The sequence below is a fragment of the Falco punctatus genome, assembly GCF_963210335.1.
Source record: "Falco punctatus genome assembly, chromosome: 7".
Lineage (NCBI taxonomy): Eukaryota > Metazoa > Chordata > Aves > Falconiformes > Falconidae > Falco > Falco punctatus.
The window spans coordinates 44,515,367-44,541,716 of NC_137587.1; the positions used below are offsets into that span (position 1 = coordinate 44,515,367).

General features: G+C 44.1%; 1 protein-coding gene across 7 annotated transcripts in view; it reads right to left on the bottom strand.

The window, feature by feature from the left end:
• Positions 1–272: 272 nt before the first annotated feature.
• CEP170B (centrosomal protein 170B) overlaps positions 273–26,350 on the bottom strand; it is a 60,115-nt gene continuing 34,037 nt past the window's right edge. For 3 of the 7 annotated variants that reach the window (XM_080397292.1, XM_080397289.1, XM_080397290.1), the window contains 12 exons: positions 25,042–25,805; positions 22,812–23,000; positions 22,509–22,617; positions 19,269–21,041; positions 15,781–16,030; positions 13,446–13,605; positions 9,073–9,111; positions 8,368–8,511; positions 6,620–6,708; positions 5,994–6,087; positions 5,009–5,060; positions 273–4,311 (listed from right to left, as the gene is read on the bottom strand). In XM_080397292.1, the coding sequence (XP_080253418.1) occupies positions 4,076–4,311; positions 5,009–5,060; positions 5,994–6,087; positions 6,620–6,708; positions 8,368–8,511; positions 9,073–9,111; positions 13,446–13,605; positions 15,781–16,030; positions 19,269–21,041; positions 22,509–22,617; positions 22,812–23,000; positions 25,042–25,805 (3,899 nt within the window). In that variant the 3' untranslated portion in view covers positions 273–4,075. The remainder of the gene's footprint in view (positions 4,312–5,008; positions 5,061–5,993; positions 6,088–6,619; positions 6,709–8,367; positions 8,512–9,072; positions 9,112–13,445; positions 13,606–15,780; positions 16,031–19,268; positions 21,042–22,508; positions 22,618–22,811; positions 23,001–25,041; positions 25,806–26,350) is intronic. The other 4 variants (XM_080397295.1, XM_080397291.1, XM_080397293.1 and 1 more) reach the window with 3 other exon arrangements.

Consider the following 26,350-nt stretch of genomic DNA (forward strand, 5'->3'; position numbering starts at 1 on the left):
CTGTACTTAACACCAATGTAAACAGGCAGTTGAAAAATTTAGTCCATCCAATACATACTCCCCCCCAGATTAACACATGAAATCCAGACCCATTTTCACATGATAAAAGAATGATTTATTAGAGCAACTTTATGATAAAATTATATAAAATAACAATTTGTTTTTTTAAAGACATCCACAATATCACCTTGAAACAAAATGTACAGATACTGCCTATAATCCAAACAAAAATAAATTACCATTCAAAAAAAAAACCAAAAGCAGAAAAAAAATCAGGGCAGGAGAAACAAATCAAATTTATACACAGTATTTCAGGAGGGTGTAGAACAGAGATAGTCATTAATCGATTCAAGTTATACAAACGTGTTTCAGCTTTACTCTCAGACAGCTCAGCTTGCATTTGTGTTGCATGCAAATGGAATGATCCAGTGAACAGTTCAGAACAGCAGAATCAGCAGCATAACAACAGCAGAGAGTGAAATAGGCACAATTCAGCACAGGGCACATCGAAAGTGAACAGGTAGTTCTGTCTGGTCTTTGCAAAAGTTATACACATTTACGGAACTTCAAAAATAGCTACTGTGATCTGCAAAACGAGAAAAAACTAGTAGAATCTTGCACTTAAATACTTTACACTTTATCTTTTTTTTTCCCGTCTCCTCTTTTTTTTTTTTTTCAGTAGGCTGTATGTAAACATTCCATTAGTTGTACCTTTACTAAAATACTCAAAGATGATGCAGACGTTCTTTCCTCTTGGAGCATGACCATGACATGACATCACCATAGATACAGTTAGGTCCTCGCTCACAAAGCTTGTACACATCCTCCCAGGAATTTACATTCACACAATCAGAACAGAGTAAGTTTTTAACATCTGAAAGCATCGAACTGAGAACACTGTTTTCAAGTATAGTGGAAGAGCTGAGGGCTGGGATTTTGAAAGGTACTCATGGCATTAGGCACTCAAAGCATATGGAAACCCAAAATGACCTGAGCACCTGCTTCCCTAAGACTTTGAAAATCCCACCCTTTGTTACATTTCTTTAGTCAGATACAAAACACAGGAAAGCAACATGGTATGGTCAGTGTCACCCCTGTCAAGCTCAATGCAAGGCCCATCCATAGCTGATGGAAGCCAACAGGTATCTTGTGGACTGACCCTGGGCCACCCCGATACACCACTACACACCCGTTAGAGTCACACTGGAGCCGCACAGAGGTGTTTGCATGGTTGCATACAGTACTGCTTGTAAGAATGAACAATCAGCGAAGGAGTAATAGTCAAGTGGCTAGCTCTTTGGCTTATCTGGAGCAGGCAAGTGCAAACGGGGTGTACTTCAGAAGCAGTGAATGCAAGAAAAAATATGTTGCATGTCATCGTTGATTAGCAAACAGTTTTAACTGCAAAGATCCAAGGATGAACTTTGTGTCAGGACACAGAAACATTTTACAGTTTGGCTGATTCACAAACAAATCAAGCTGGGCATCCTCCCCGCCTTCACACACACATATCCGAATTCTAACAGACACCTACTGTTGCATCTTTAGTCACTTGAAGAGGTACCATATTTTGCGGGTTGATTTAATTGATGTAAGGTGTCTGTGGGCGCTGCCTCAAGTTCAGAACAGAGCAACCAAGGAAGAAAATCCACCCCTGATGTGTTCATCAATGAAAGAAGAATCAAGCGATTTTTAAGTGAAAGTAAAAAGAACTTCCATCAAGGACATGTAGAGAAAAAAAAAATAATCCACAAGAGCATAGCCATGAAGATGTGGAAACATTGTTAACAAATAATAATAAAAAAGATGTCTGAGTAATTCACTTGTCTCTACAGCAAAACTGAAACCACCACCACCACCTTATCTGTGAAGGTCCTGCAACTCCTAGTGAGTTAGGGTAGCACCTGTTCGGTTCAAACCCTAACCAAGGGCTTGAAAAGTTGTGTCTCATATCAGGAACAATGCCAACACTTACGATATTCATCAAGGACAGAGTCAGGTATTTCAAGAAAAGACAGATCAGAATAAATGACTGAACGAACACATTCAGATAGTGCATATGTTACAGGCAGAAGAACACCAAGGGCAAGTTCTTTTTTTATTCTGCACTCATCTACGTGAAATCCAGCAGATTTCTTCAAGGAACAGCATCTCCACATAAGCAGATGAGTCTTAAAACCTACTGGAAATCTTGGAAAGATAATTGCACCTATTGTTTACTAGCCAGCAATCTTGCACGCTCAAAAGAAACTAATGGCCTGATGGCATACTCCCATTTTGGGAACGATCCTGTTTCTGCTGAAATTACTAGAAAGCTCCCTCTGGCTTCACCAGGAAAGCAATCATGGTCTTCACTAGTAAGATTAAACACTCTGTGAGCATCCCTATTTATTTAAATTATTTTAACAGGTTCTCACTGTTACAATATTCTAGCAGAAAAGCTCAGGTAACTACTGAAGCTAACTAAGGAATCCACTACCCACCCCAAAATATAAAGCCAGCACACAAGAAGCAGTCAAGCTTGGGAAACCATTTTCACTGGTTAAACTACACACTGTATGAGGGCAAAGTGGAACTCATCTGCTCACCTTTCGCAGTAAGCATATCCTCCATGGCTACAAAAGAATTTCTTTACCTGATTACTGTTTATTGACCAGGAAGAATGAAAAAGGAATTGATACAAGACAGAGAAAACTGGGAGCAAACACGTCTGGAAGAGGTCCCCTCAAAAGCAAAACTTTTGTCCTTAAAGTAACAAAAATTGCTTAGTGTTTTGCAGTTTAACAGAAAGACAGAACACAAAAAACAACTTTAAATGAGAAACTGCTCAGTGCAACTGCACCCAATCCTTAGTGTTTCTAGGATTATAACAGACCAAAAATAAAATCCAGACAAAAATCCCAAATGTACCAAGCGCTTGACACTGTTGAATAGTTTCTGAGGAATACCACAGAACGGTGGTCTTCAAGCACTTTTGCATTGAAAAAAAATTTGTAACAGAACTAGCCATAAAGGTGGAGCTACATTTAAGCCATTTTATTTTCAGTGCTGTCAAGTGAACGCTAGCTCACAGCAACTGTGCAATTGTGTTTATTACATGAGCCATTGGAACAGATGTTTTTCTTAGCAATTAGCTAATTGCAAACATCTTAGTCTTTGGCCCAGCCAAGAGCATTTGTAGCCAGCTCATTGTAAAAAGTCTGTATATTTAAAAAAAAAAAAAAAAAAAACCAAAAAAAACCAAACCCACAACCAAAAAAAGGCAGCTTCAAGACAGCTTTTGTACCAAAATCATGAAAATTTGGCAAGCTAAACTGTAAAATCTGAATTTTTGTACCTGCCCAAACTTTGGGCCTGAAACATCATCAAAAATAGTAACTGTATTAGTAGTCTTTACATTCATACCACTATTAAATTTTACACTTTCCCAAGAGAAAAACAAAGGGTTTATTCTGTCTCATTCTGGTTTTTGGACTGAAAAAGAAGGATTCACAACTTCAGTGTGGTTGCCTTTTTATGATTGCCAAAAAGGACTTCTCACACAACTGTAGTAAGAGTTTCTCCTAGAAACCCACAATATTGCACGATCATTCTGTTGGATTTGCACATCGATTCCAACAGAGTTGTAATGCTTCACTTATACACTTAAAAAAAAAACCAATCAAACAAATAAAACCAAACCAAACATAGTACCAAAAAAGTGTTGTTGTTTTTTTTTTAAATTACGCCTCATTACAACTGAATAATTATAAACAGGCCAATGCAAGAACACTTTAGCTTCGGCAGTATTGAATGGAGCATATGCAAAGCCTGTTTTCTCATGGCACACTGCAAGACTGAGTAATTTTCTAAAATCAGTTTGCCTCTATGCTGAATATGTGCTGCTCCACAGTGCTAGTCTTGTTTAAAAGGCATACACAGACTTTCCATTCACCCTCACAGCATAGATTATTTTTTTTTTGTGCAACGTGTTAGCAATCTAAACAACTGCTCCACACAAACTGTCCACAAACCACTCATACACAATACTAATGCGACAGTAGATTACAATATGATAGCAATACAAAATATTGTATCAGATCACATATTTCTCTCCATCAGGAATGAAATTCGAATCTTGTAAGCTAGAAGACCCACAGTTCGATTTCTGTGTGTAGTTTCTCATCTGTGCTGGGGACAAAGTCTCCAGTGTGGACCCAGAAGCATTAGCAGTCCTGACTTTAGTGGCTGTAGATTGCTTAGCAGCAGAAGATGCTTTGTTACTGGCAACTACATCCAAGTTTCCAGTAGGGTCAATGATAGCATTTATGACTGGGGAGGGGGAAGAAGAAAAGAGACATACACAGACATATTAGCAGCACTCAGCAGAGTTTCTAAATAAAATGAAGGCAGCAGAACTGCAGGCAGCACTCGCATTCATTTTAGTCATAGTATTTTCTTCATTAGTACCTTCAAGCCTAAGCAGCTTTAACAATCAAAACTTCTCCCAAACTGAAGCTACAGGACACTCAACTTTCTGGTTAAATTGGAGAAACCAAACTAAAGCAGCCAAAGGGCAAGCTTTTAGCAGGACCCAAAATGACGCCTGTATGCCTTTATTAATCTTCTAGACAACGCAAGAGCTTGTCTTGCCTTTTCTACTGCACAGATCCATGTGCAAAACTCAAGTCCAAAAAGCACAGTACAGCTTATTGGCTGAAAGAGCTGCTAAATATTATTTCAGCAGAACAGACCTTTGTCAGTTCATGTTATGGGAATATGATAATTACCACAAACAAAGCATTTCCACAGCAACAGCTTCCACATTTCAAAAGTCAACAATTTTCTTAAAAATTGGCAGCACAAGATAAATCTACTGTTCATTCCATATGCACACTCAACAGAGAGCACTGTGCTAACACACTGAATTTCTGCATCCTTTCCCAGCTTTCACTGGCAAATCAAGTCATATTATTTTGTGCAACTTACTGGCATTTGAGAGACAAAAAGAACACTTTAAATGACCAACCTTCAAGTTGTTTTTGAACTCTCCTCAGCTCCTTCAGGATAGAACTGATTTCCTAGAAAGAAAAGCATCAGAATGGGAAATTAAGCAAAGTACTCAACTGTCGAAGGAATCTAGTCTTAATCCTTCTGCCTCATCTGATCAATAAGATTCAAAGTCCATTCCAACCTTGCTTGTTTAACAGAAAAGACAAAGCTAGTATCTGTATCAAGGTGCACTTGGTCAGTACACAGGGACCTCTGCTCTGCATCATTTCACCATGCGCTACCACACCACCCAATTCATAGTCACAGTGATTTTTTAGGTTTGAGATGCTAGCCAGATTAACTGTAAAAAGGCTCCCCCACATCCTCTTTAACACTAAATATTGGAAGATTACTTGTAAACTCAACTCCTAGACCAGACAAAGCAGCTGGCCACATCTATACTGTGGTAGCACCCAGCCACACAGGTCCCGCAGAGTGTTACACGTACACTAGCATCAACCGTGTTTGTTGGGTCCGTGACTGTCCTTAAATCCTTACTGGCAGTCCCCATCAATGACAACAGGAGGTCACAAGAGCACAGACACCACCCTAGGGCTGAAGCTTTTTTATTGCCATATTATTAAACTGTTACAGGTGAAGAAAACAAACGTTCATGATAACCACCTGTCTACAACTGAAGCTGTGGCAACCACATGGTAGGTGATGCTTTGGTAGATGTTTAAATGAGGCTTAATGACCCTGAATTTGAACATCTGTTAAGGGGCTGGGTCTTTGAAGATGAACCACAGAAGGGAGAGGGTAAGAGCTGGTGAAACACAACAGCTGAAGGAATTCACTTTGTCACATTTCAAACAGCAACAACACACAGCAGTTCAACACATGCAAATGGACTAGTAATTTCAGAAACAGATTTGAGAAGAGCCAGAGGTTGTTGTTTTGGTCTCTTACAAAGCTTTCATGGACAAAAGCCTTCAGTATTTCACTTGTTTGCATGGTCTTACCTTGTTTGATGTCTTCAGAATTGGCACTTCATTTTCTGAATTAATTTTGGCCTCCATCTCCTCCCAGGTGCTTTCTGAGTTTTGAAACAGAATCCTGCAGCACAAGAAGCAGAGCAGGTCTTAAAGTTGCCATTCGAAAGCTGCTTGTTTAAAAGACTTCATTATCACAAGATGTGGCAACAAAGATTAGTGTATTAGCAACTGGACAAAGCACCTTTTAGTTGATTTAGGAACAATCTAAAGTCCTTCCCTAACTGGTGCCTTCTAGAGCAACAAGCAGCTATGGAGAGATTTCACAAACTTGGTGACCTGCAGGCTTTCTGAGAGACTCGGGACAGAAAAGGAAAGAGGAGAGAATCCACCGATTTTCTGCTGTAGCTTTGCACAGGCAACATTTAAAAGTTAAGGCATCAACAAGCATTACAAATCCATCATTAAAACTCCAAAGGCCAAACGTATGAGGAAAAGACACGGCAAATAATCATATTTCCCCTCATTCACACACACAGTTTCCTACATCGAGATTCCCTGCTTTCCAAGGAGACAATGTACTATCTTCCACAACTGTAAATCAACAAACTCAGCAGCAAGTCAACATTTCAGGCCAGGGATAAAAAGTTACTTACTTCATTTTTTCAGCTAGATTTTCTGTATTTTCACGGATTGTATGTGATAACTGGGACACTGGGTTCAACATCAGATTGTCAAAGATGACCTAAAACATAGGGGCAAATCAGAGAACTTTCAGCAAAAGCGGCGTATTACAAAACTGGAATTTTTTTTACAACAAACAATCTCCACTCAAACGTCTTCATCTATGTGGACGATACTTGAAGCTCAAAAGGAGATTAAGATGACGTGCGGCTTTGTTGCAGCACTTTGGCAAAAAAGATTAATACTAACTTGTTCAGATTTTTTTTTCTGGAGACAGAGAGACAGAGTTGTCTGCAGTAAGGTAACTACTTAAGCATTTCTGAAAGAAAAAGCTTAAGAGTTTCCAAGCCTCACAGGCACCTCCCCCCATCAAAAGCCCTCAAAAGCCAAATTACAATGCAAAAAAGTCCCACAAGCAGTCACACTGAAACAATCTACTGTTATTTATATGGGTTCAAGCCACCTTCGCAGCCAAGTATCCCACCATCTTACATTCTGCTTTATTAAAATACACAACAACAACTCACCAACCCCCAAATATTCAAGTCCTGTGGCTCAGCAGAGCCCCAGGGCTTCTGCCAGGAAAGCCCACATCAGCTGGTGGCACTTTGAACCTGCACCTTTTATTCAGGCTTGGCACCTCTCCACATGGAAGTGAGGGATTGCTCGAAGTCAGGGGCAGGGCAGGGGCAGTACCAGTACCAGGGGCAGTACCAGGGGCAGTACCAGTACCAGGGGCTCAGCCCAATTTCCCCCTTTGTTAGCCCGGCTCAGTCACACTCCTCCAGAGCAGCGCAGTGACTGTGCTGAAGTCCAGCTCTCCCCTCCTGCCTGCTCTGCCTCCCTGGAGCCTCTGCCCCAGCTTTTCCTTCCCAACCAGAGCCAGCAGGCAGAAAGCAAGCAGAAGCAACAGCTGAGCGTTGCAGCAGCAGCAGCCTGCACTTCACTCTCCTGCCGCATCACCCCACTACCCCCAGCCCAGCACCATTCCCAGCCTCAAGTTTCAGGCCAGTCTTCCTCACCCCTTAGCATCATCACAGTGATTTCCAGGTCACCTTGCTCTCTCAGCCCAGAAGAATCGCATCAAATTGCGTATGTTGGAGGAAGCAAATCAGAACAAGTGGCTTGCTCTCTGCACGGCATGGCACAGCAAGCCAGATGTGCTACAGCACTCCAGCCCAGCTGCAGAAACTCCTCCTAAGGTCCAGATTCTGCCACTGCTGCTCCATGGGCAGCTCTAACCAGGACGCCAGTTGCAGAAAAGTAAGGTGCCATTAAACTATCAGTGCTGCAGATTTCAAAACTAAGGTTTTGGTGTTTTTCTTTAAAATAGAAGTGAAACAGCCTAAGTAGGCTCCGACACTGAATGCCTCCTCCCGAAAAACAAGTGACCAAGCCTCAGGTTTTAGTGGAGTTTTACACAGAAAAGGAAACTTCCAGTCAACATCGTCAAGAAGGGTGAATCTGTTCCTTTTTTTTTTTTCTCTTTTTTTTTCTTTTTTTTTTTTTTTTCTCTTTTTTAAACACTGTTTCTATACCTACAATTCAGGGCTCTTGAGAGGTATTTTTGGTTTTGTTTTTGGTTTGGGTTTTTTAGGGTTTTTTTTTTTTTTTTTTTTTTTTTTTTTGAGTTGCCTCTTTTGGCAGCTTAGAAAGAACAGGTATACATACTGCAGCTTAAAGCAATGTCATATATAAAGTAAAGAAAAAGGTGGCCTGCCTCCTCACGGTTTCTTGTCCTCGTTTTTCTTGAAGGATCCTCTTCTCTATTATCGTTCATATTTTGGTCAAAATCCTTCAGTTCCACTGATCCTGGAGGCACTTTCTGGTAGTTCAGACTTGCTTCTGGAATGTGCTGCACCAACTTGGAAATAATGAGTAATGAGTCATTAAAAATTAGTAGGGAAGGAGGCACACAGGCACTCACTGCAGGTATTGCAGATTTTCAGGCAAGCCCCAGAGGAACACTGATTCATTTAAGTCTTGTTCAGACAGGTATGGGTTCCTAAGCAAATTACTAGACCCCAATCCTGCAAGCATGTCTACCCACTGGAGTCATCCTACTGAACTCAGTGGGGTTATTTTATAATTTTGAATCTTGTGCGTGTACTTGAAAAGTACATCTTTGCCTTTTTTGAATTTAGCTAAAACTCAAAAAGGCCCTGCATTCCCATATCTCGTGTTTTAATTTATCAACGCAACATTAAAGCCACACTAAAATTAATCAGAAACCAATTAGTAACACATGGAAGAGATGAAAAAGCAATACAAAACCACTGATAATGCAAATTAATTAACAGGAAGAACAGAAAAGATAAAACAGCTATTCCTGTTTGGTTGACTGACAGACAAAACCTCTAAAAGAAGGGCAGGAAAGTAACAGCGACAAGACAGAGATACAAAAATAATGGGATGGAAAGTGCACCTGAGATGGATATGCCAGCCGAAAAGATCTACGAGCAATCTGTGTTAAAACAGAAACAAAGAGATCAATGCTAGTGAGTGACTGTGGCAGCAAGTATCAGAGAACACATGGTTTGGGGTTATTTTGGGTTGACATTCCCAAAAGCAGATTCCCGAGGACCAGCACTCAATGCCCACCCCTGGCATGCACTGAAGCCCACGTCCTGGTCACCAACCAGTTCTGCAGAGGCGGTCTCAGGCAGCTCCCCAGTTACTTGGAAACGGACTGTGCCAAGTGAAATCCAGCAGCCCTCCAAGCACAAAGAATGGGCTAAACATACGGCCAGGAGGCTCTTTGGCTGGCAAAGCACACAGCTCTTGCGAGGAAACCATGTGCCATCCAAGGTTCAGGCTCCCCACGCTCTGTGCAATAGCACTTGGGTTATACACACGCAGAAGGTATGAAATATTATGGTACAGGGGCACAAAAGCCAAAAACGCTTAGCTAATAAAGCTTCTCTTCTTTAAGCATCCTTTCATGAAGTGCAGAACCAGTAAGTTAGGCTGCTTACGGCAGTGAAACAGCATCAGGAAGGAATGAGATATTCCTACAGTCCAGCAGTTCTCAGCACAACCAGTTGAAAACACAGTGAGGACAGCACCAGCTCCACCACAACCAGGAGATTTTCATGTGTGACCTGGACTCTTCTCACGCTTTCTGTTCTGTCATGCCCACAAACATTTCCTCTAGTCATACCAATACCAGTATTAAGTTAAACAATAACTTCAGAAACTAAATTGGGCTCTGAAGTTTTTGCTATACGTCATCAACTTTAAAAAAAGACCAACTAAAAGAATTTCACACAGCTAAAATTTGCAAAGTGGCCAGTGATTTGGAATGACCCACCTGACTATACCTGCAGCAGCTGCAATTCTTGACTGCCCAGCTCTGCAGAAAGCTGGATCCTGTAAAACCTACGCACCAACAACCCAAGGCATCCCAAACAACCTGGAGCTTCGGTAAACAGGATTCATGAAGATTTCACCCTTGCTGAACTCTGGTTTGGTTTGGTTGGTTGAAGAGGTTTTGCTTAATTTGTAGCAGTACTTAACTCAGTATGCCAAGAATTTAGTTTATTATAAACTATACAGTTGAAGATACAAAACCAAACAAAACTACCCCAAACATGCATTGGGGAAACTGAAAACCTCCCTGGCAAACATCCAAGCCAACACTAGTCCTGAAAGGACAGAACATGAAAAATAAGGTTTACACCTAAGGCTCCATCTTAACTTTTAAGAGAACACTGATGACTTTAACCTTTAACCAGGCTTTGTGTCATGGTGCAACGCAGCAGTTAAACACCACACAGCTGCTCACTCACTCCACTCCACTCAGTGGGACAGAAGAGACAATTAGGGAAAAAAGTAAAATTTATTGGTTGAGATAAAGACAGTTTAATAATGTAGAAAAGGAAGGAATGATAATAGTAATAATAGAATTAGAATATACAAAACCAGTGATGCACAATGCAATGGCTCACCACCCACCGACTGATGCCCGGCCAGCTTTCCCCCGAGTTTATACGCTGAGCACGATGCCATACGGTACAGCATGCTCCTCTGGCCAGTTTGGGTCACCTGTCCCAGCTCCGTCTCCTCCCAGCTTCTTGTGCCCCCCAGCCTGCTCGATGCTGGGGTGGGATGAGAAGCTGACAAGTCCTTGACTTAGTGTAAATACTTCTCAGCAACAACTGATACATCAATGTGTTACCAACAGTACTCTCATCCTAAATCTAAAACACAGCACTATACCAGCTGCTAAAAAGAAAATTAACTCCATCCCAGCTGAAACGAGGACACTTCATATTTAAAGTAATATAAAAAGCAATTCATTTGAGGCTGAGAAATGCTGTCCCACACACTGGTCCAAAGTGAAGTTTCTGGTACGAATTAAACCCTAAAAATGATTCTAGCATCAGCATTTATTCTTCCCCGCTTTATTAGAATAGGCATAAATAGCAGCAGAAAGTCAAGAACTAGCAGAATGGTATACAACACTGCAGGAGCCAGAGCAGTATAAGAAACAGTCACACACAGCGAACAGTTCTTATTCATATACTTCCTTTTATCAGGTGTTTCAATACACTGCTGTTACAACTATAGCAGCTATTTCTCATCACTGTCATTTCTTAGAATATTTTATATAAAGTTGTTTAATAAACACAAAATTCACAGCGCTTAGCATCACACACACTGATCTTCAGATATTTCCTAGCAACTTCCCTGTATTAAACCAAAAATAATTGTGTTGGCACAGATTCAGCAGTATTTAGACTGAGGGAAGCATGTCTGCCGATTCTAGTCCAGTTCCAAAGATGAGATACACATTTATTAAACCCGTATTTCTTTTAATTGCTCCCATTCATAACTGGACCCCTAGGATGCACCGTTCAGGATCCCAAGCTATCTGGGATTCAACTCCACATCTCAGCATAGCCAGCAGAAATCCTGCTGATTTAACCTGTTGCTGGTTATCACTAACATAAGGCAGCTTCACTGATGAATGGTGGCATTTTGGGGGTAACTCCAACGCCCCCCAGCACCTGGCCCTGCTGAAATCACAGTGCTATCCAACCTTATTTGGAGTGAGTCTAGTTAAAAGCCTTTACGGCAGTTTCAGCCACCACTGGCTGAACACACCAAGGGTTATCTGTCTTCATGGCTCCTGCCACTGCTTCCTCCTTCACGCCACTTTCAAGATTTCAAAAACTGCTCTAGCAGCGGGTACTGCCAGGAGCATTACCTACAGCACAGCCCTACATTTGCTCTCCTGACTATTTTTATACTCCTGAAGGGGCTGACTGGCATGTCCCACCCAGCAGCGCCGCAAAGCCACGTAGCAGAGAAGCCCTCAATTTGGGTCCAAGCAATCCTGGCTTTGTGATCCTGCCATTCAGCATCACAACCACACACTTTGGAGCCCATCATTCTGCACAGAGCAGAAACGCCACGTTTCACAGGTGCCTCTTCCTCTACCAGCAGAGGACATAGTCCTCTGTATGACCTGACTTATGGTGGTACCCTTCAGTGGCACTCCACAAAAAGGTAGGTACGCTGCTTTTCTGGCAGGAACAGGAGTACGGGCATTACCAACCCACAGCAAACTTCCATTTGCAAGTCAGAAGTAAGGTAGATACGTCACCTGAACTGCTCGGAAAAGAATAATACAAAAGGCAGTTTTGGGGGTGTGGCGCTCACAAGGAAACAAAGCAACAGAACACTTTATCTCAGAGCCTGATGTTATTGTGAAACATTTGTGCACTGAGGCTTCCAAAGGGCCCCAGGAAAAAAAAACCTTGCTGAGCAGGCTGCAGCTGACCTTGGCTTAACACAGCCACACTCCCTGATCTTCTGGTAATCTCCCTAAATTTTTGTTTTGCACCTTCAGTGATGATCACAGCAGGGTCACAGGGCCTCCAAGTACTCCCTTAGAGGGTGACGGGTTTGGTCCTCAGCTCTGAAGCCTGCTTAGGTCAGGCCTGCAACGCTTACAACAGTCAGACAACAGGGGGCCAAAAGGCCCATCTGAACAGCAGACAAGAGCAAGCTGTGTATTTTTTTAAGCCCACGATGGTGGTAGACAGGAGGGAATTTAGATTTAAACAGCAGCATTTAGCAGCTGAAGCCTCCTGGTGACCTTGCAGCCAAGTCTGAGCTGAGTCCCTGTGCCACAGCACTGGTGAACCGAATTAAGAAATTACTTCTCTTCTCCCCACTCCAGCGCATACAAACTGTGCTACACAGCCCAGGAGGATGCCACAGCTCCACTGAAGAGCTGGAAGACACTTCCCCAACTAACTGCTCTCCTTGCTCAACACTCTGGCTGGAGAGCGAGTCCCTGGCCTCGCCCAACGACACAAAGATGGAGGGAAGGGATTCAGGTAAGACCTGCCCAGCATTTCAACAGCCCCGGCAGAAAGCCCAAAGCAGAGATACAAAATACACAGCTGGTACAGAGCATGTAGCCAGAGCACATGGTCAGTGCCTTGTCTGAACAAGGCGAGAGGCTCTGGCTCCTAGGAACAACAGCACACACCATCCTGTTCCTCTGATGCAAACTTCAGGGACCAAAGTCCAACCAGAGGCCATGAGATCTTTAGGAAATAGGGCTCCCTCTTGGCAAGGCCGGCTTTAGCACAGAGGACGGCAAAATAAAGAGCACCCTAAACAGTCTGCAGTCAGTCTTGCTGGTGGTGGTTTTTAAGAGGATGGGGAATGAGGATTTTTCAGTGCTGCAGCAACTGGGGATGCTGCCCTGGTCTCCCCCCACAATTGTGCCCCACATACTTACGAGCATTCAAAGGCAGAGATTTCTGTCATTCGGGATCTTACCTCTTCTCTGGCCGATATGGTGGAAGCAGGAGTGTTGGGCACAGAGCTGAGGGAGGTGCTTGGTCCCGTCCCTGATGAACTCTGTGAGTCCCCATCTCCGGCAACATCATGAATCTCTCGGGCAAGTATGGCCACATCCTTCACCAAGGTTTGGCTGAGTCTAAAGCACGGGGCATGCAGCAGAGCCATTAGGACACATGATACAAGCCTCACATTCATAAAATATAAAAAGAGAAGCCATAAAACATTTGTGGGAACTGTAACCTTTGCAGAGGCTAGGGAAAGCAGGTTATTTTGGGGTGCCTTGGCAGGGTGCCGAGAAACATTCTGGCTGCACACAAAATAAGTCCCCTCCCCTCCCGAACTGTGCTTTGAAGTAGAGATTTGATAAAAAGCAAATTCTAGTGACTACATGCTACCAGAAAGTATTGGAGACAATCCACACAGAAGCTTTAGTGTTATTGCTGTCCCACCCATCCACTCTACTTCCTTCAGGGGTTTTTTTGGGTTTGGGTTTTTTTTGAATTTTTTGGTAGAACCGTTTTTCTTCTTGGGACTTCTTTGTTTTCCCTTAAGAAGCCCATACCATAAAAAACCCATCTTTTTGCTTTGTTACTTAAATAATAAACCCTCAAATTTTCTTTCCTTCTTCCTTGTGTTGTATAGACTGTAAAGCAAAATCTGCCTCCACGTTCTCCAGAAGGGCTGAGGGGTTACCAGGGTAAGCATGGCATACCTTAAGGGATCTGGTTTTCAGAAACCAAGTCTCAAAACCTCAAGTCCCTTGACAGGTGTCCCGTTAACACTTAGCAACTTCAGCACACTGCTCTGCTTGCTCTAGATCCCAAAAACAGTTTCTGTCTCTGCATTGTTGCTAGCAGAGCTTAAAAAAAAGCTCGTTCAGACCAAAAGCAGATGTTGTGGTAATTTTAAAGAAAAGCGTCTCAGAAAAGAAACAATCTTACAGCTAACCTGCTTCCTCTGAAAGACACTTTCTTCTTCAAATGAAAAAAACAACCAATCTGATAAAACTGTCAGTTCATCAAAATATTTCCTTGGGAAGAAAACGCATAATTGAACTAATACAAAGCAGTTTGATCTGCCTGCCTAAGATGCTCCCTCTCCCTGCTGGTCTGTATAGCGCTGTCACGGAAGGCAATCCATTATGTGATTCACTTACTGTAAACAAGTGGCATTTTCCCTTTTAACTCTGTCTGACTCCTGTAAACCCCTCCCAGTTAATTTGGGAGCAGCAACGGAAATCAGAACTGCAATTACGAAGCAGACTCCGTGACCGAGCCCTGCAACATGCAGCGCCAGACAAGTCTGACGCAACCTTTTATTTACAGCTGCTGCGAGAAGCGCTCTCCCATGCGAGGAATGCTGCGAGGAGGGAAGCCAGCGTCTCCCACATGCACGCTCGGTGCGGCACCAGTAATGCAGCCCAGTTTGAAGGCTGACACGTTTCCAGCAGCCTGATAGCAATGGTTCAGGCAAGAAAAGCCCTTTCGAGATGAGTGTGGCAAGCCATATGGAAAGGCTGACCAAAAGCAGGCAGAAGACAGTTTCCTCAGTCAAAAGTATTTCAAGTATGGCCAGTACAATGGGAGACCAGTATTTCTGGAAAGTTGGCATAACACAGTTGCATATTAGAGATGTCAAACCTCAAATGCCACTGTTTAAAAAAAGAATCTATTTGCTTTACCGCCAAGGTCCTCCGGGCAACCATCAGACCACCAGTAGACACAGTATCCAGGGACATCAAGCTAAGCAACGACTCATTTATATACAGGGCCTAGACGGATCTGGATTCAATTGTACCAAGCAAAGAGGGTTCTGTCCTGCAGCAACTGCCTACTGCTCCCTTGCTGGCTCCAGGCAAAGCAGCTTTGACAGTTTACACACTCGGTCTTTACTAATCCATCTGAGTTCCTCTGCAGAGAATGAGGACAGTTCACACCAGCCGCTCACCCGCTGGCTTCCAGGAGAGAGCAGGTAAGCAGGTCTAACAGTTCCAACTTTTGACAGACTTTGAGCTAAAAGAGGAGACCCATCCACAGCTTGCACAAGAAACTAGGCCATGATACAATACCCTGCACCTTGGCATTTTCCAGAGAGAAGGTACAACCAAGAAGGTACACTCAAGGCGGTAAAACTTCATGAAAACCTTCCAAGTCTGACCTAATCAGTAATCAGATATGAAGGAGATGGGGGACACACAAACAACAGGAGAGAGTGCCTCTCCTTCTGCCTCCACACCTGAGTTGGGTTTGAACGCCAGGGAAAACTCAATCCATTTCCAACACGTGAGTCAACATGTAAAGCCCCACCTCACCTGGCTATTTCTGCTATCTCTGCTGTTTGCGCCATGAAGTTGTAGGGGTCAGGGTGGTCATCGAAATCTTCATCCTCATCCGTTTCTCTGCCATTGTGCTTCTGCTTGCTGAGCCCAGAGCCACGCATCCTCGGTGTTTGTGTGGCTGTTGAAGTATGGGAGCGTTTGTGTTTAGGGGAGCTGTGATTTGAGCCATATTCCTCCTCCGAAGTAGAAGTGTAATCTGAACCCTGTGGTCTCCGCCTCGATGCTTATAAAAAATGAATTGGTTTCAGACCAGGGAAAGTAGTAAATAACTACAAAAGCGCAAAAAGTTTAACACAAAACTAGCCCAAGAGCACAAGGAAAGGAGAGTTTCTGTGCAGATTTTAAATTAAACAGCACATTCTGAGAGCTTATTTCAAAGTTGAGCACTTCTGTGGCTCCCATTCACTATGCAAATTTGGAGTAGAAAATTCCAATGGAAAAGCAAAATGACTATGCTAACAACTCCAGTGTAGTAAATTACTACCAGAGACTTGGCTTTCCATGCACAGAAACTCTGTGTGTAAGCAGCACACGTTTCAGACTCCTCATAGCCCCACAGAAGTCCTTTTCTAAAAAGAGCCCAATTTTCAAGCCTGCAGACACCTTTGCAATTAGCTGCGAGTACAAGCAAAAGGAGGGGGTTTGCGAGTGAAGAACAGACTATGGAGCTTGGTGTTATTTGCAAGAGTCCACACCCCCACCTTCACCTCCTGCCTCGCAATTCACCATTGTTGACACTACAAGAAAGAGTGTTCACACAGTCAGGACCAGCTCCAACCCCTGGAGCCAAGTGGAAGCTGCCCACTTATCCCAACTGGTTCTGCAGATCTGTAGACACCCAGGTCCTCCTTGCACGGGATGCATCAAGATGTCCTTATTTGAAAACTGGGCTCCCGGTGTTCGCTGCCTCACTACACTCTCTATGGATACCGCATCATTCCCTTCTGGCCTTCCCTGGAGAATGAAGACCCACCAAACACAGAACCAGCCAAGTTACTTAAAATTATAACACCTAAAACCTTCAATGTGTTACCAAGATTACTGTAACACTGAAACACTGCAAGCAAATTAAGCATCATAGATCATACAAACAAAAATAACAAATTTGGCATATAAGATGCAGAAACTATAGATAACTACTGTATAGTGGAAAAAGTATTCCTAGACATTGCTATCTCAGCTACAGCTAAGTAAGTATCTTGGCTTAAAATATACACACAGAGAGAAAAAAATAAATTTGCTCATATTCCATCAACAGAGATTTATTTTTTTTTTAAACACAGGTTTAGAATCAAGAGGTCACCCTGTTACTGAACAGCAATTTTAAAAAGAAGAGCCTCATTTTTCATCCTTGTATGCAAAGAGAAATCAGAATCAACTCCCTCAGTACCATTCAAGTTACACTGGATAAACAAATCAGGTACACAAAGGAGCAGGGGAAAGAGGCTCTTAGCTTTCAGAATTGGTAACTTGGATTAACTTGGATTATTTCACATACAGTTACTTCAGATGGTGTGACAATCTACTGGCATTTTTTTGTCTCATGGACAGAGAGTTCACTCTGTTCCTCTGTTAGCAAGATTAACTTTCTCCCACCAGGAGAGCTGGAAACTGTTGTGGTTAGCTAAACACTTTAAGAAATCCTTGAATGAATCAGCCACATCTGCCTCCTTACTCCCAAGTCTTGACACTCGGTGCTCTCAAAGGTTGTTGTATCATGCTACAAAATTTCTTGATGGCAAAACGCAGCAAGTCAGTTTATCAGCATTTCACTTTTGTTCCAGGAACAGGGTGCTAGGTGATGATTCACTATATTTTTAATAGCATTAGTAGAGGAACATGCATCACACACTTGGTACAGCACGATGAAGCATGAAGTACACTAGTATACTTAGAGCTTGTGCAAGGTCCACAATCCTATCAAGGCATTAGAAGGTTAGTATTATAAAAGCAACTATCTCAGAGAAAGGATTAGCATAATCTGCTGCAACTACAGACTAGGAAAGGTATTAGCATGCTGCTACAGAGCTCTAGAAATCAAAAACCAATTCATTTAAAGCAAGAACTGGCCAACACTTATCATTTTTTCTCCAAATGATTTGAAGTCTGTGGTCCAAAGGCAGAGGGAGCACAAAGAGTGCCTCCTGTTCGGAAAAGTCTGACCACGTTATTTTGCTTTAATTTGCTTATTGTTTAACAAGAAGTCAATAATAGCATTATCTCAAAAAAGGCAAGAGAAGAGACTGTATATACTCTTAGCTTATTCACATTCTGATTTACATGCATATTTAAATGTGTAAGAAAAAAATCATCAAAATGAAAGGGAAGCTGGATGCACTAAAACAATTCAAATCAAAAGTAGCAGAAAATAACATTTTTAGCATGCAATAAAAATGAACACTGCAAGAAGGATAATTATTTCAACTGTTTGAAAATATATGAAAAGGACACATCCAGAACCCTAAGACCCCTTCCAAGAACACAGATCTGCTGAAAATAGCATCCCTCTCAACGGACCTGAGGAACCCAGCCAAAGGGTTCTGCCTGTCCCTTTGGCCCCCCGTCATTCCTAAAAAGCTAAGCAGACAGATCGGCTTTGCCACTTCCATGGCAGGTCAAGGACTACGGGCATAGACTGGGACTTGGACAATCCGTGATTACCAGTTAAGACCTTAGAGCTGTCAACTGCATTGTCCCCACCTCTTAATCAAAGGTTGATTTCAATATAACAAATGTTGATATTGCAAGGGTCTGCTGAGTGCACAGCTGTAGGGCAGGAGAGTCCCCAGTCCTCCCTCTCGTAGGAAACACAACTGCGCATCTGCCTTACCTATGGCAAAAGTGAATGAAAATACACAGTAGCAGAAATCTCTTGGAGCAATCAACACGTGCTGTCCAGCTCCACATCTGCATTTACAGGAAGAACAAACGGACAGCCTTCACAACATAGGGACATCCATTTCTTGTTTTCCTGTTTCAGATGCCTTAAAACCTGCCACCTTGGACATCAGCTGTCACCAACACCGTTATAAGCTCTCTGGGAGCAAACTTTGAATCTTAGAAGTCGAAGTAAAACAGAACAGAATTCCTTGTGGCACTGGAAAGGCACTAAATTCTACATTTTTAACAGAAAAATGGCTAAGACGCTTCTGTCAAATGGCAACGGGTTGTTCAAAGAACAAAGTAACGGGGGTGGGAGGGGGGCAGGAAACGGGAAAGAAAAATCACTATTTGCAACGTCCTTACTGCCAACACCACACCACTATCTCACTGGGTATGAGAGATGCTCTGCTGTCTCTAAACCCCCAGGAAATCTCAACCTCCATACTGCTCATTAACGCAGACTTTGTACTCACCGATGCAGCACTTGTATTACTGAGATAGCAATCCTTGGCAACCATGCACAGCCTATAGATCGGAAAGATGGGAATAAGAGAGAAACATAAAGCCCAAGCACTTACTGGATGAGGAGGAATACTTGACACTGCTTGAACGGGTCCTGCTGAAAGGCTGCTTTGCAGAGGCAGCGGCTGCTATTTTCCTGGCCGCGGCTCTAACCTCTGAAACACCCGTTTTCCGATAGGACTCCACACTCCGGCCTGAAAACCCCGTCCTCGACTGCGCCGTCTCGGAGTCACTGGGCACCGTAAACGAACCTGCCCGTTTCCTCGGCATGGCGAGGATGTCCAGCCGAGAGAGCTTCTTCGTCTCCGTGGACTGCTTGGTGCCCGGAGCAGTGGCTTCAGAGTTGGAGGCCGTTTTCTCCGTATCGATGCACTCGTTGTCCGAAGCATCTCCCAGCCGGGCACGACGTAGCTTTGAGGCCCTTGTGGGCCGCGGAGTGGATAAACTGTTGGAACGGGTGAGAACTTGCTGGATTTTCTGCACATTTGAGGTTGTTTTGCTGTGGTCCTCCTTGGTGGATTGAGTAAAAGGTTTCCTTCTGGGAACTGGCCGGGTTACCGGGTGCTCGTGGTCAGACACGACTGCGTCGGGGACTGGCAAGTAAGGCAAGCTCGAGCTCTTCTCGTCATCTGTGAAGTCAAGCGACCCTCGGGTCCCAGCACTCCGCTTCATCTGGAAGCGCTTGGTGGTCTCCACACGGTTTGACGCTTCTGGTGCTTGCGTTTTCCGCTTCTCTGTCAGCCTGTCCCGAGCGCTGGGCTGCCCGCACTGGTCCTGGATGGAAGGCGTGGAGGAAGATTTCTCCTTCTGCAAGCTCACGACCGCTTTGCGTTTTGGGGCATTTGTTGGGACGTTTTTGCCACTCACCAAGCTGACCGTGCTGGCAGTGTCCACATCTGAGTCCCCTGACAAGGAGTCCTCCAACTGACCAGCAGTTTCTGAGGGCTCCAGATGTTGGCTTTGACCAAGTAATTTGGCTTCCAGCGCTGCCAAGGCAGTTTCAGTGTCTTTAAGGAGAAGATGAGTCTCCTGACCAAAGTCCATACGAGTTGACCGAACAGCCTCTAAATCTTTAAGCAGAGGGTGACTTGAAATATGCGGGAGTTTATTTTGAGGAACACCACTGCTTGATTTATCTTTGGTAAAACTTTCCTGTCTAACAAAAGATGATGCTTCCTTTCCTGCCATGTTTTCCTGATCTTGAGGAAGACTCTGATGAAGGGAAATAACGACTTTTCCAGCTGCATTTATGTAAGCGCTAACATCTTTGACCGGTGGCTTTCCAGGAATTGGTGTGCCAGCAGACTTGAAGGAAAACTCCTGATCCTTGCCATCTTTGTCTGCTCGAGCATGGGACATGCTCAGAGAGAGCTTGGAGGGAATCCCCGCATCGTTGCTGTCATCACCAATGTAGAATGAAGTAGAAACTGGCTCGCTCACAGCTCTCGTGTTTGAGACTCGGGAGGCTCCTGGCTGCCGGCTCTCTGATCTTGTGTCTTCCCCCATCTGCTCTAGCATTTTATTGTTCTCTTTAAATTTCTTGCCTTTTTCCATGCTGAAGCCATCATCAGATCTGCTGGCATCGCTGAGGCTATCTGGATCCAAGTCTTCCTGGATGAAGAGGCGGCTGCTGGGATCACCATAGGCTTCCACACAGTGATCCTTCACGATGGTTCTCTTGGTAACCTCAGAATAGGACTCTTGGCAAACCAGGACCGTGGGTGTGGGGCTGTCCGATTTGTCACTTGGTGGGAGCTGGGGAAGAAGTCGCCTTGTTCTCGAGGGTGCAGCGTTTTCTGGTTCCCCAGGTTTTGGGGCTACACTGCTTTCTGCAGAGAGTGAAGTGGACAAGAATCAACTGTTGTACAACTATACCACTTATTTATTTATTTAGGAAAAGCTTGATCCTGCAAAGTGCAAGTCTATAAGAGCACTCACAAGGAACGTGCTTAGAACTAAGCTTTTATGTAATATGAACATCAACAGGGCCTGGCTGGTGCTCACTCCCTCAGGTTTATCAAAACAGGCACTACACTTAATTCCTTTGCTGAGTCAGTGCTCAACACCTTCCTTCCCTCTCTCAAGGTAGGGACTTCCATTCTCCCATAATATTCCTCTCAGCACAAGCACATACCTTAGGGGCTAAAAGCATTGCTGGCATCTATCTACAATAAATCAGGGCACAGGAATGAGACGAAAAGTCAATAAACCACTGCAGCAATTCAGTGTTTTAAAGTGCAATTCTACACAACATAACCCATTTGACTAAACAGATAGTCTTTTTCACAGGTCAAGTTCTCATGCAATCATATCCCACAGCAAAGTCTCAGGAGAAAGACCCTATAACAATTAAGAGGCTCTGAATTAGAGCTCACCACCTCAGCGTGGGTGGACTTATCAGTATGGACACACTTCATAGAAAGTGCACCCTTATTTCTCCCATGCTGCTGACCAGGACTTCATATCTGATACTGCTTTTAAATACCAAGATAACTAATTATTTGATGACAGTAATACTTCAAACACTCCAGGAGTCAGGTTCTCACACAGTGTGAAAACTGACAGTAAAACTCGGAAACCTTAAAGGTTTCTTCTAATCTTTACTGAAGCTATCCACAGCTGTTGATGGCAAGAAGGTAATGACAAATATTCCCAACCAAAAAGGTTGAAAACAAAAAGGTTGAAAATGTTTACAAAAGCCAACAAAGTGCTCTTCTCCCTTTCTCACATACCAACAGGACCATGGGGTCTGTAAGCTGTCTTCCCAGTTACAAGGAGAGCCTGATGTTCTCCCACTTCCCTTCTCCCCTCCATACCCAGTTCTCTGTGCTGACCTCCACACTTCAAACCCGCCATCTGACAGCAAACCCCAGAACAGCCTAAAATTCTCAGCACAGCCAGACACGGGAGAAGCACGCAAAAAAAGCACGAGTCAGCCATGAAGTCCAAGTTGCAAAGGGCTTTCATCTGGCATCATAAGGCAGTCTAAAGAATCACTGCTCAGGGCTACTGAATACCCAAGGCTCTTACAATCTTCCTCCTTCCCAGGTGCCCTTCAGCCATGTCAAACTTAACATTTAAGAACTTTTTGGATGACTCTGAAATGCAAACCAGAGGCTCCCTCCATCTCCACTCCACTGGGAACAATTCACTCTGTCTTTCCCATCCTCAAATGCATTAGCTAAAACAGAAAATAAGCCACAGCCAGATGCACAGAAGCCTTTAATTTCTGCCTTTCATATCATCCTGGCTTAGATTCAGACACCTTCAAACAGTAATGTCAGGATGAGACTTACCTGCACCTCCATCACCCTGCACAGAGACAGATCCAGAGTCAGAGTAACTGTCCGCAAGGCTCGCCCACCTGGACACCCACTTCTGACTCCCTTGAGATGCTGCAGACATCTACAACAAGGTGGGGAAGGTGGTGTCAGAAAGAGGGTTTGTAAACCAATTCCTAGCCACAAAATCTCTCCTTTCACACATACATCACTCGGTCTCCTCAAAATGGAAATCAATCTACACATCACATTTCCATCCAGACAGAAAACCCATCTACACCTCTACAATCCCAGCAAATCCACCTGGACTGGCCATACCTGTGCATCTGCCTGAGACCCACTCACAGCTTTTGAGGCAAGTGCCTGGAGCAAAGGTGACTTCTGACTAGTGCCATTTTCACTGATTAGATGCTGATGAGAACCAGAGTCATCTTTTTCACCTTTAATTATTGGTCTAAAGGCTGAAGAGATTCTGGAAAATTCGGGTGACTCAAGAACACCAAAAACCTGAAAAGGTATTTGCATGGGAAAGATTAAACCCCAAGAAAATAGGAAAATATTAACCCAAAAATCCAAATCCACAAAGCACTAGTCACACACAAATTATGATCCCAAAAGGCCAGAAACACTTGTCAATGCTTCCTTACTATGTAAATAATTTTCTACTGTACTCCACAATAGCAGCTTTAAATACACTTATTCATAGAATCCCACTCATAACCACCTTTCCTCCCTTCTTCATTATTTCAGTATGTTGCCTTTAACAGTAGTAACTTTCACTGAAAAGGAGTCCCTTTTCAGCCCTGAGAAATTCAGGATGAGGTCACGAAAGCTATTTACCAGCTCATTCATGGAAAATTAGAAACAAAACGGGTAAGCTCCATCTCCAGGAACTTTCGTAGACTGTAGCAGAGAGTGGGCTGAGTAAAGCAGCCTTGCACTGCCACGTGAGAACCCGGGAACGGATGCATCTCTGAGATAGGTGAGTGTTTGAGTTAGTTGGCCAGATTCCCTCTGAAGATAAACAGGCTTTCCTAGGAGGGTGACCAAGATCCATGCCTCAGAACAGGTTGTTTCTCTTCCCTGACTACAAGTAGTTCAGAGAAAGATGCTACTGTGGAGGGTGCCTAGGCTCGGAAGAGATAGCCATAAAGTTCTCCACTCTCACTTTTATTTAAAAAAGTGCGTGTGCAATGGTGGAATAAAAAGTAAAGTCACCTCAAAACCTCAGCAAGTCCAGAATTCAGATCATCTTTCTTCCTGGACAGAAACACTGAGGTCCAGTTATTACTTATTTCCTGAGTGTCAGGATCTGCACTGCACCAAGCCTACGGCAGAACCAGGAGCAGAACTTGGCCAGCTTGCCTGCCGGAGTCACACAGCTGCCAAGACTACTCCCCAGAAATAATTGCGTCTCTGTGGCATTTTTATTCCTATTTCCCCACCGGAACAATTAACCATCTAACGTCAGGACTAGGGCCTTGCTGTGGCTTAAACATCCTGCCCTGAAAGCTTCCGATCGCGTTTCAAACAAAGATGTAAGGAAAAAATGTAATAAACAAGAGAGGGAAGCTAGATCCAGGCTCACAGAACGCTGTATACAAAGCTCTACGGCCAGGTTCAATTAAGGCTTCCTTTGAACCTCACCGTTCTCCTGCCTACAATTCACTAAATCTTCATAGCAGCTTGCCAGTTTTGTTTTTATAATAGACCGCAGATGAAAGTTAAACCTGAAAATCAGCCAACCTTTGGTTTGCCCTGTGGTTGCTTAGTTGGGTGGATTTTTTTTAGCCTCTCCCTCATCTCTGGGGTTTTGTTTTCAGGCTATCAGTCACTTTGCAAAATCCAAACAAGTATAGATCCAGCTAGGATTGCCTCTGCCCTAGACCACACCCTTCACTATCTCAACTAGCTGCCACTTGCCCTGCCAGCAAGCACTCCCTTTCCAACCAGGCACAGCTAAATGCTTCCCACCTACCACTTGGGAAGGATCAAGAGCACCAGCCCTTGGTCTGCATTTCCTTTGGCCCAGCATAGGATACTGCATTAGCGATGGGCTGCAGCTCCTGTTCTCATAACGGTGGGCAGGAGGGGATGCAACGCCAAGGCAGAGGCTTGGAGCAGTCCTAGAGACTAGAGCGGCTCCCGGCATGATACGCCTCATCTTTATTCTGTCGTTGCCTTTCCTCTAAACAGACTGCAAGCCCGCTCTTGCACTTTTGCATCCAAATCCCATTTTGGAAGCAAGGCAGCTCTTTGCTGTGGGCTAACTTTGCCTTGCACTCTGCGATTTTCTGTTTGTTTGCAATTTTGTTGGTTTGCTGGGGTTTTTTAAAGACCAATCTTACAGTTTGTTGGGGCCTATCCTTAACCCAGGTCACCCAGCATGATCTCCCACTCCTAAACATAAACCCCTGCTGCAACCAGTTCAAAAAGGAGCAGTCCTTCATGGCAACAACTAATGAAGTTAGACCCTTCAGTCCAAAGTGCAGAAGCCCAAGCCTTCAGCCCTCAGCTCACTGGCCAAGCACAGAAAAGCAGCATTTACCTGATCTATCATTTTTCGCGCTTCCTCCACCTCTTTATCCTGCGACTCCGTCTCAATGGTGTATGTGCCTGTCTCGCTTACACTGTCTTCCTCATCATTCCTCCTGCCCTGGGCAGACTTTACCTCCGGAGGTGGAGCAGAGGCAGGCTCTGGTTCTGAAGATATAACCACACGTGGAGCTACCGGCACAGGCAGAGGTGCTGATTTCTCAGTGCTTGGCTTCCCAGACTGAGCAGTCTCACGCAAATACTCGGCCATAAAATCCTGAGCCATTTTAGACTTCCTCCCAATGCTCCCATAAGTTTTGGCTGATGCTCGGGAAGCACAGGAGGACACAGTGTTGATCCGATCCTCCATCTTCTCCCTCTTGAAGGAGCTAGTTCTCTGCGTCCCAGAGGAGCTGTTACTAGGTTTGCCTGCTTGGGCCCCAAGGTGGGACAGCGGCACCGCATTTCCCAGCTTCTCCGCTGGCACTGTGTTCTTGCGCTTTTCAGCCTTGGTCTTCAGCCCTGGATCGGTGTCGCTCTGGGAGGAGTGAGCACTGTGCGTGAAGGACTGTGACCGCTTCTTCCGTGGGGTGTCCTCAAAGAACTCGATGACGAAGGCCTGCTTGTTGTGCAGCATCTCGTGGGGATCACGCCTCATCTGGCGCTGCAGCCTGGTTTGCTCCGTCGCACGTTCGCTGCCCGTTGTTGTCTCCTTCTCTGCCTTGGGTGCCACGGGGTCTTCGGAGTCGCTCTGAGTCCCGTCCTCGTGCCTATTGCCTGGAGACAAGGTATGTAGATTTGACTCTCCTATACTCAGTTGCTGTGGCCTTGTCATTACCTCCCAGTCAAACTTTATCATTTCAGTTAAAACAAAAAAATCCGATAGGATTAAACAACTTCAAAGACACCTGCTGTGGTACAGGGATTGCAGCCCATCAGAGGAAATAAAAGAGAAGGCAGCTGTCTCCTGACCCCACTTTTCACAAGCGGTTGGCTATCAAGTCATGCAAAAACAATTCAATAAATCATTTCAACCCCAAAGATTTCTGATTTTGTAGCGCTGATTGTTTTAGGTAACTACTACTAGTTTTGGGGTTTGCTTTTTTTCCATTTAAATAAAAACGATGACATTATTTTGCCATTCTGCTCAATTACTGTAGTTCGAGATCACCTCATTAGGGTCCCTCTGTTACAGAGCAGAAATCTCTCTGCAGGATCAGTAAATAAGCCCTGCATGCTGCCTCCCATCAAATCCCCATAATGAAAGACCAGATCAGTGCGTTACAAGTGTATGCACCTCTGAACATCCACGTTACCCCCCT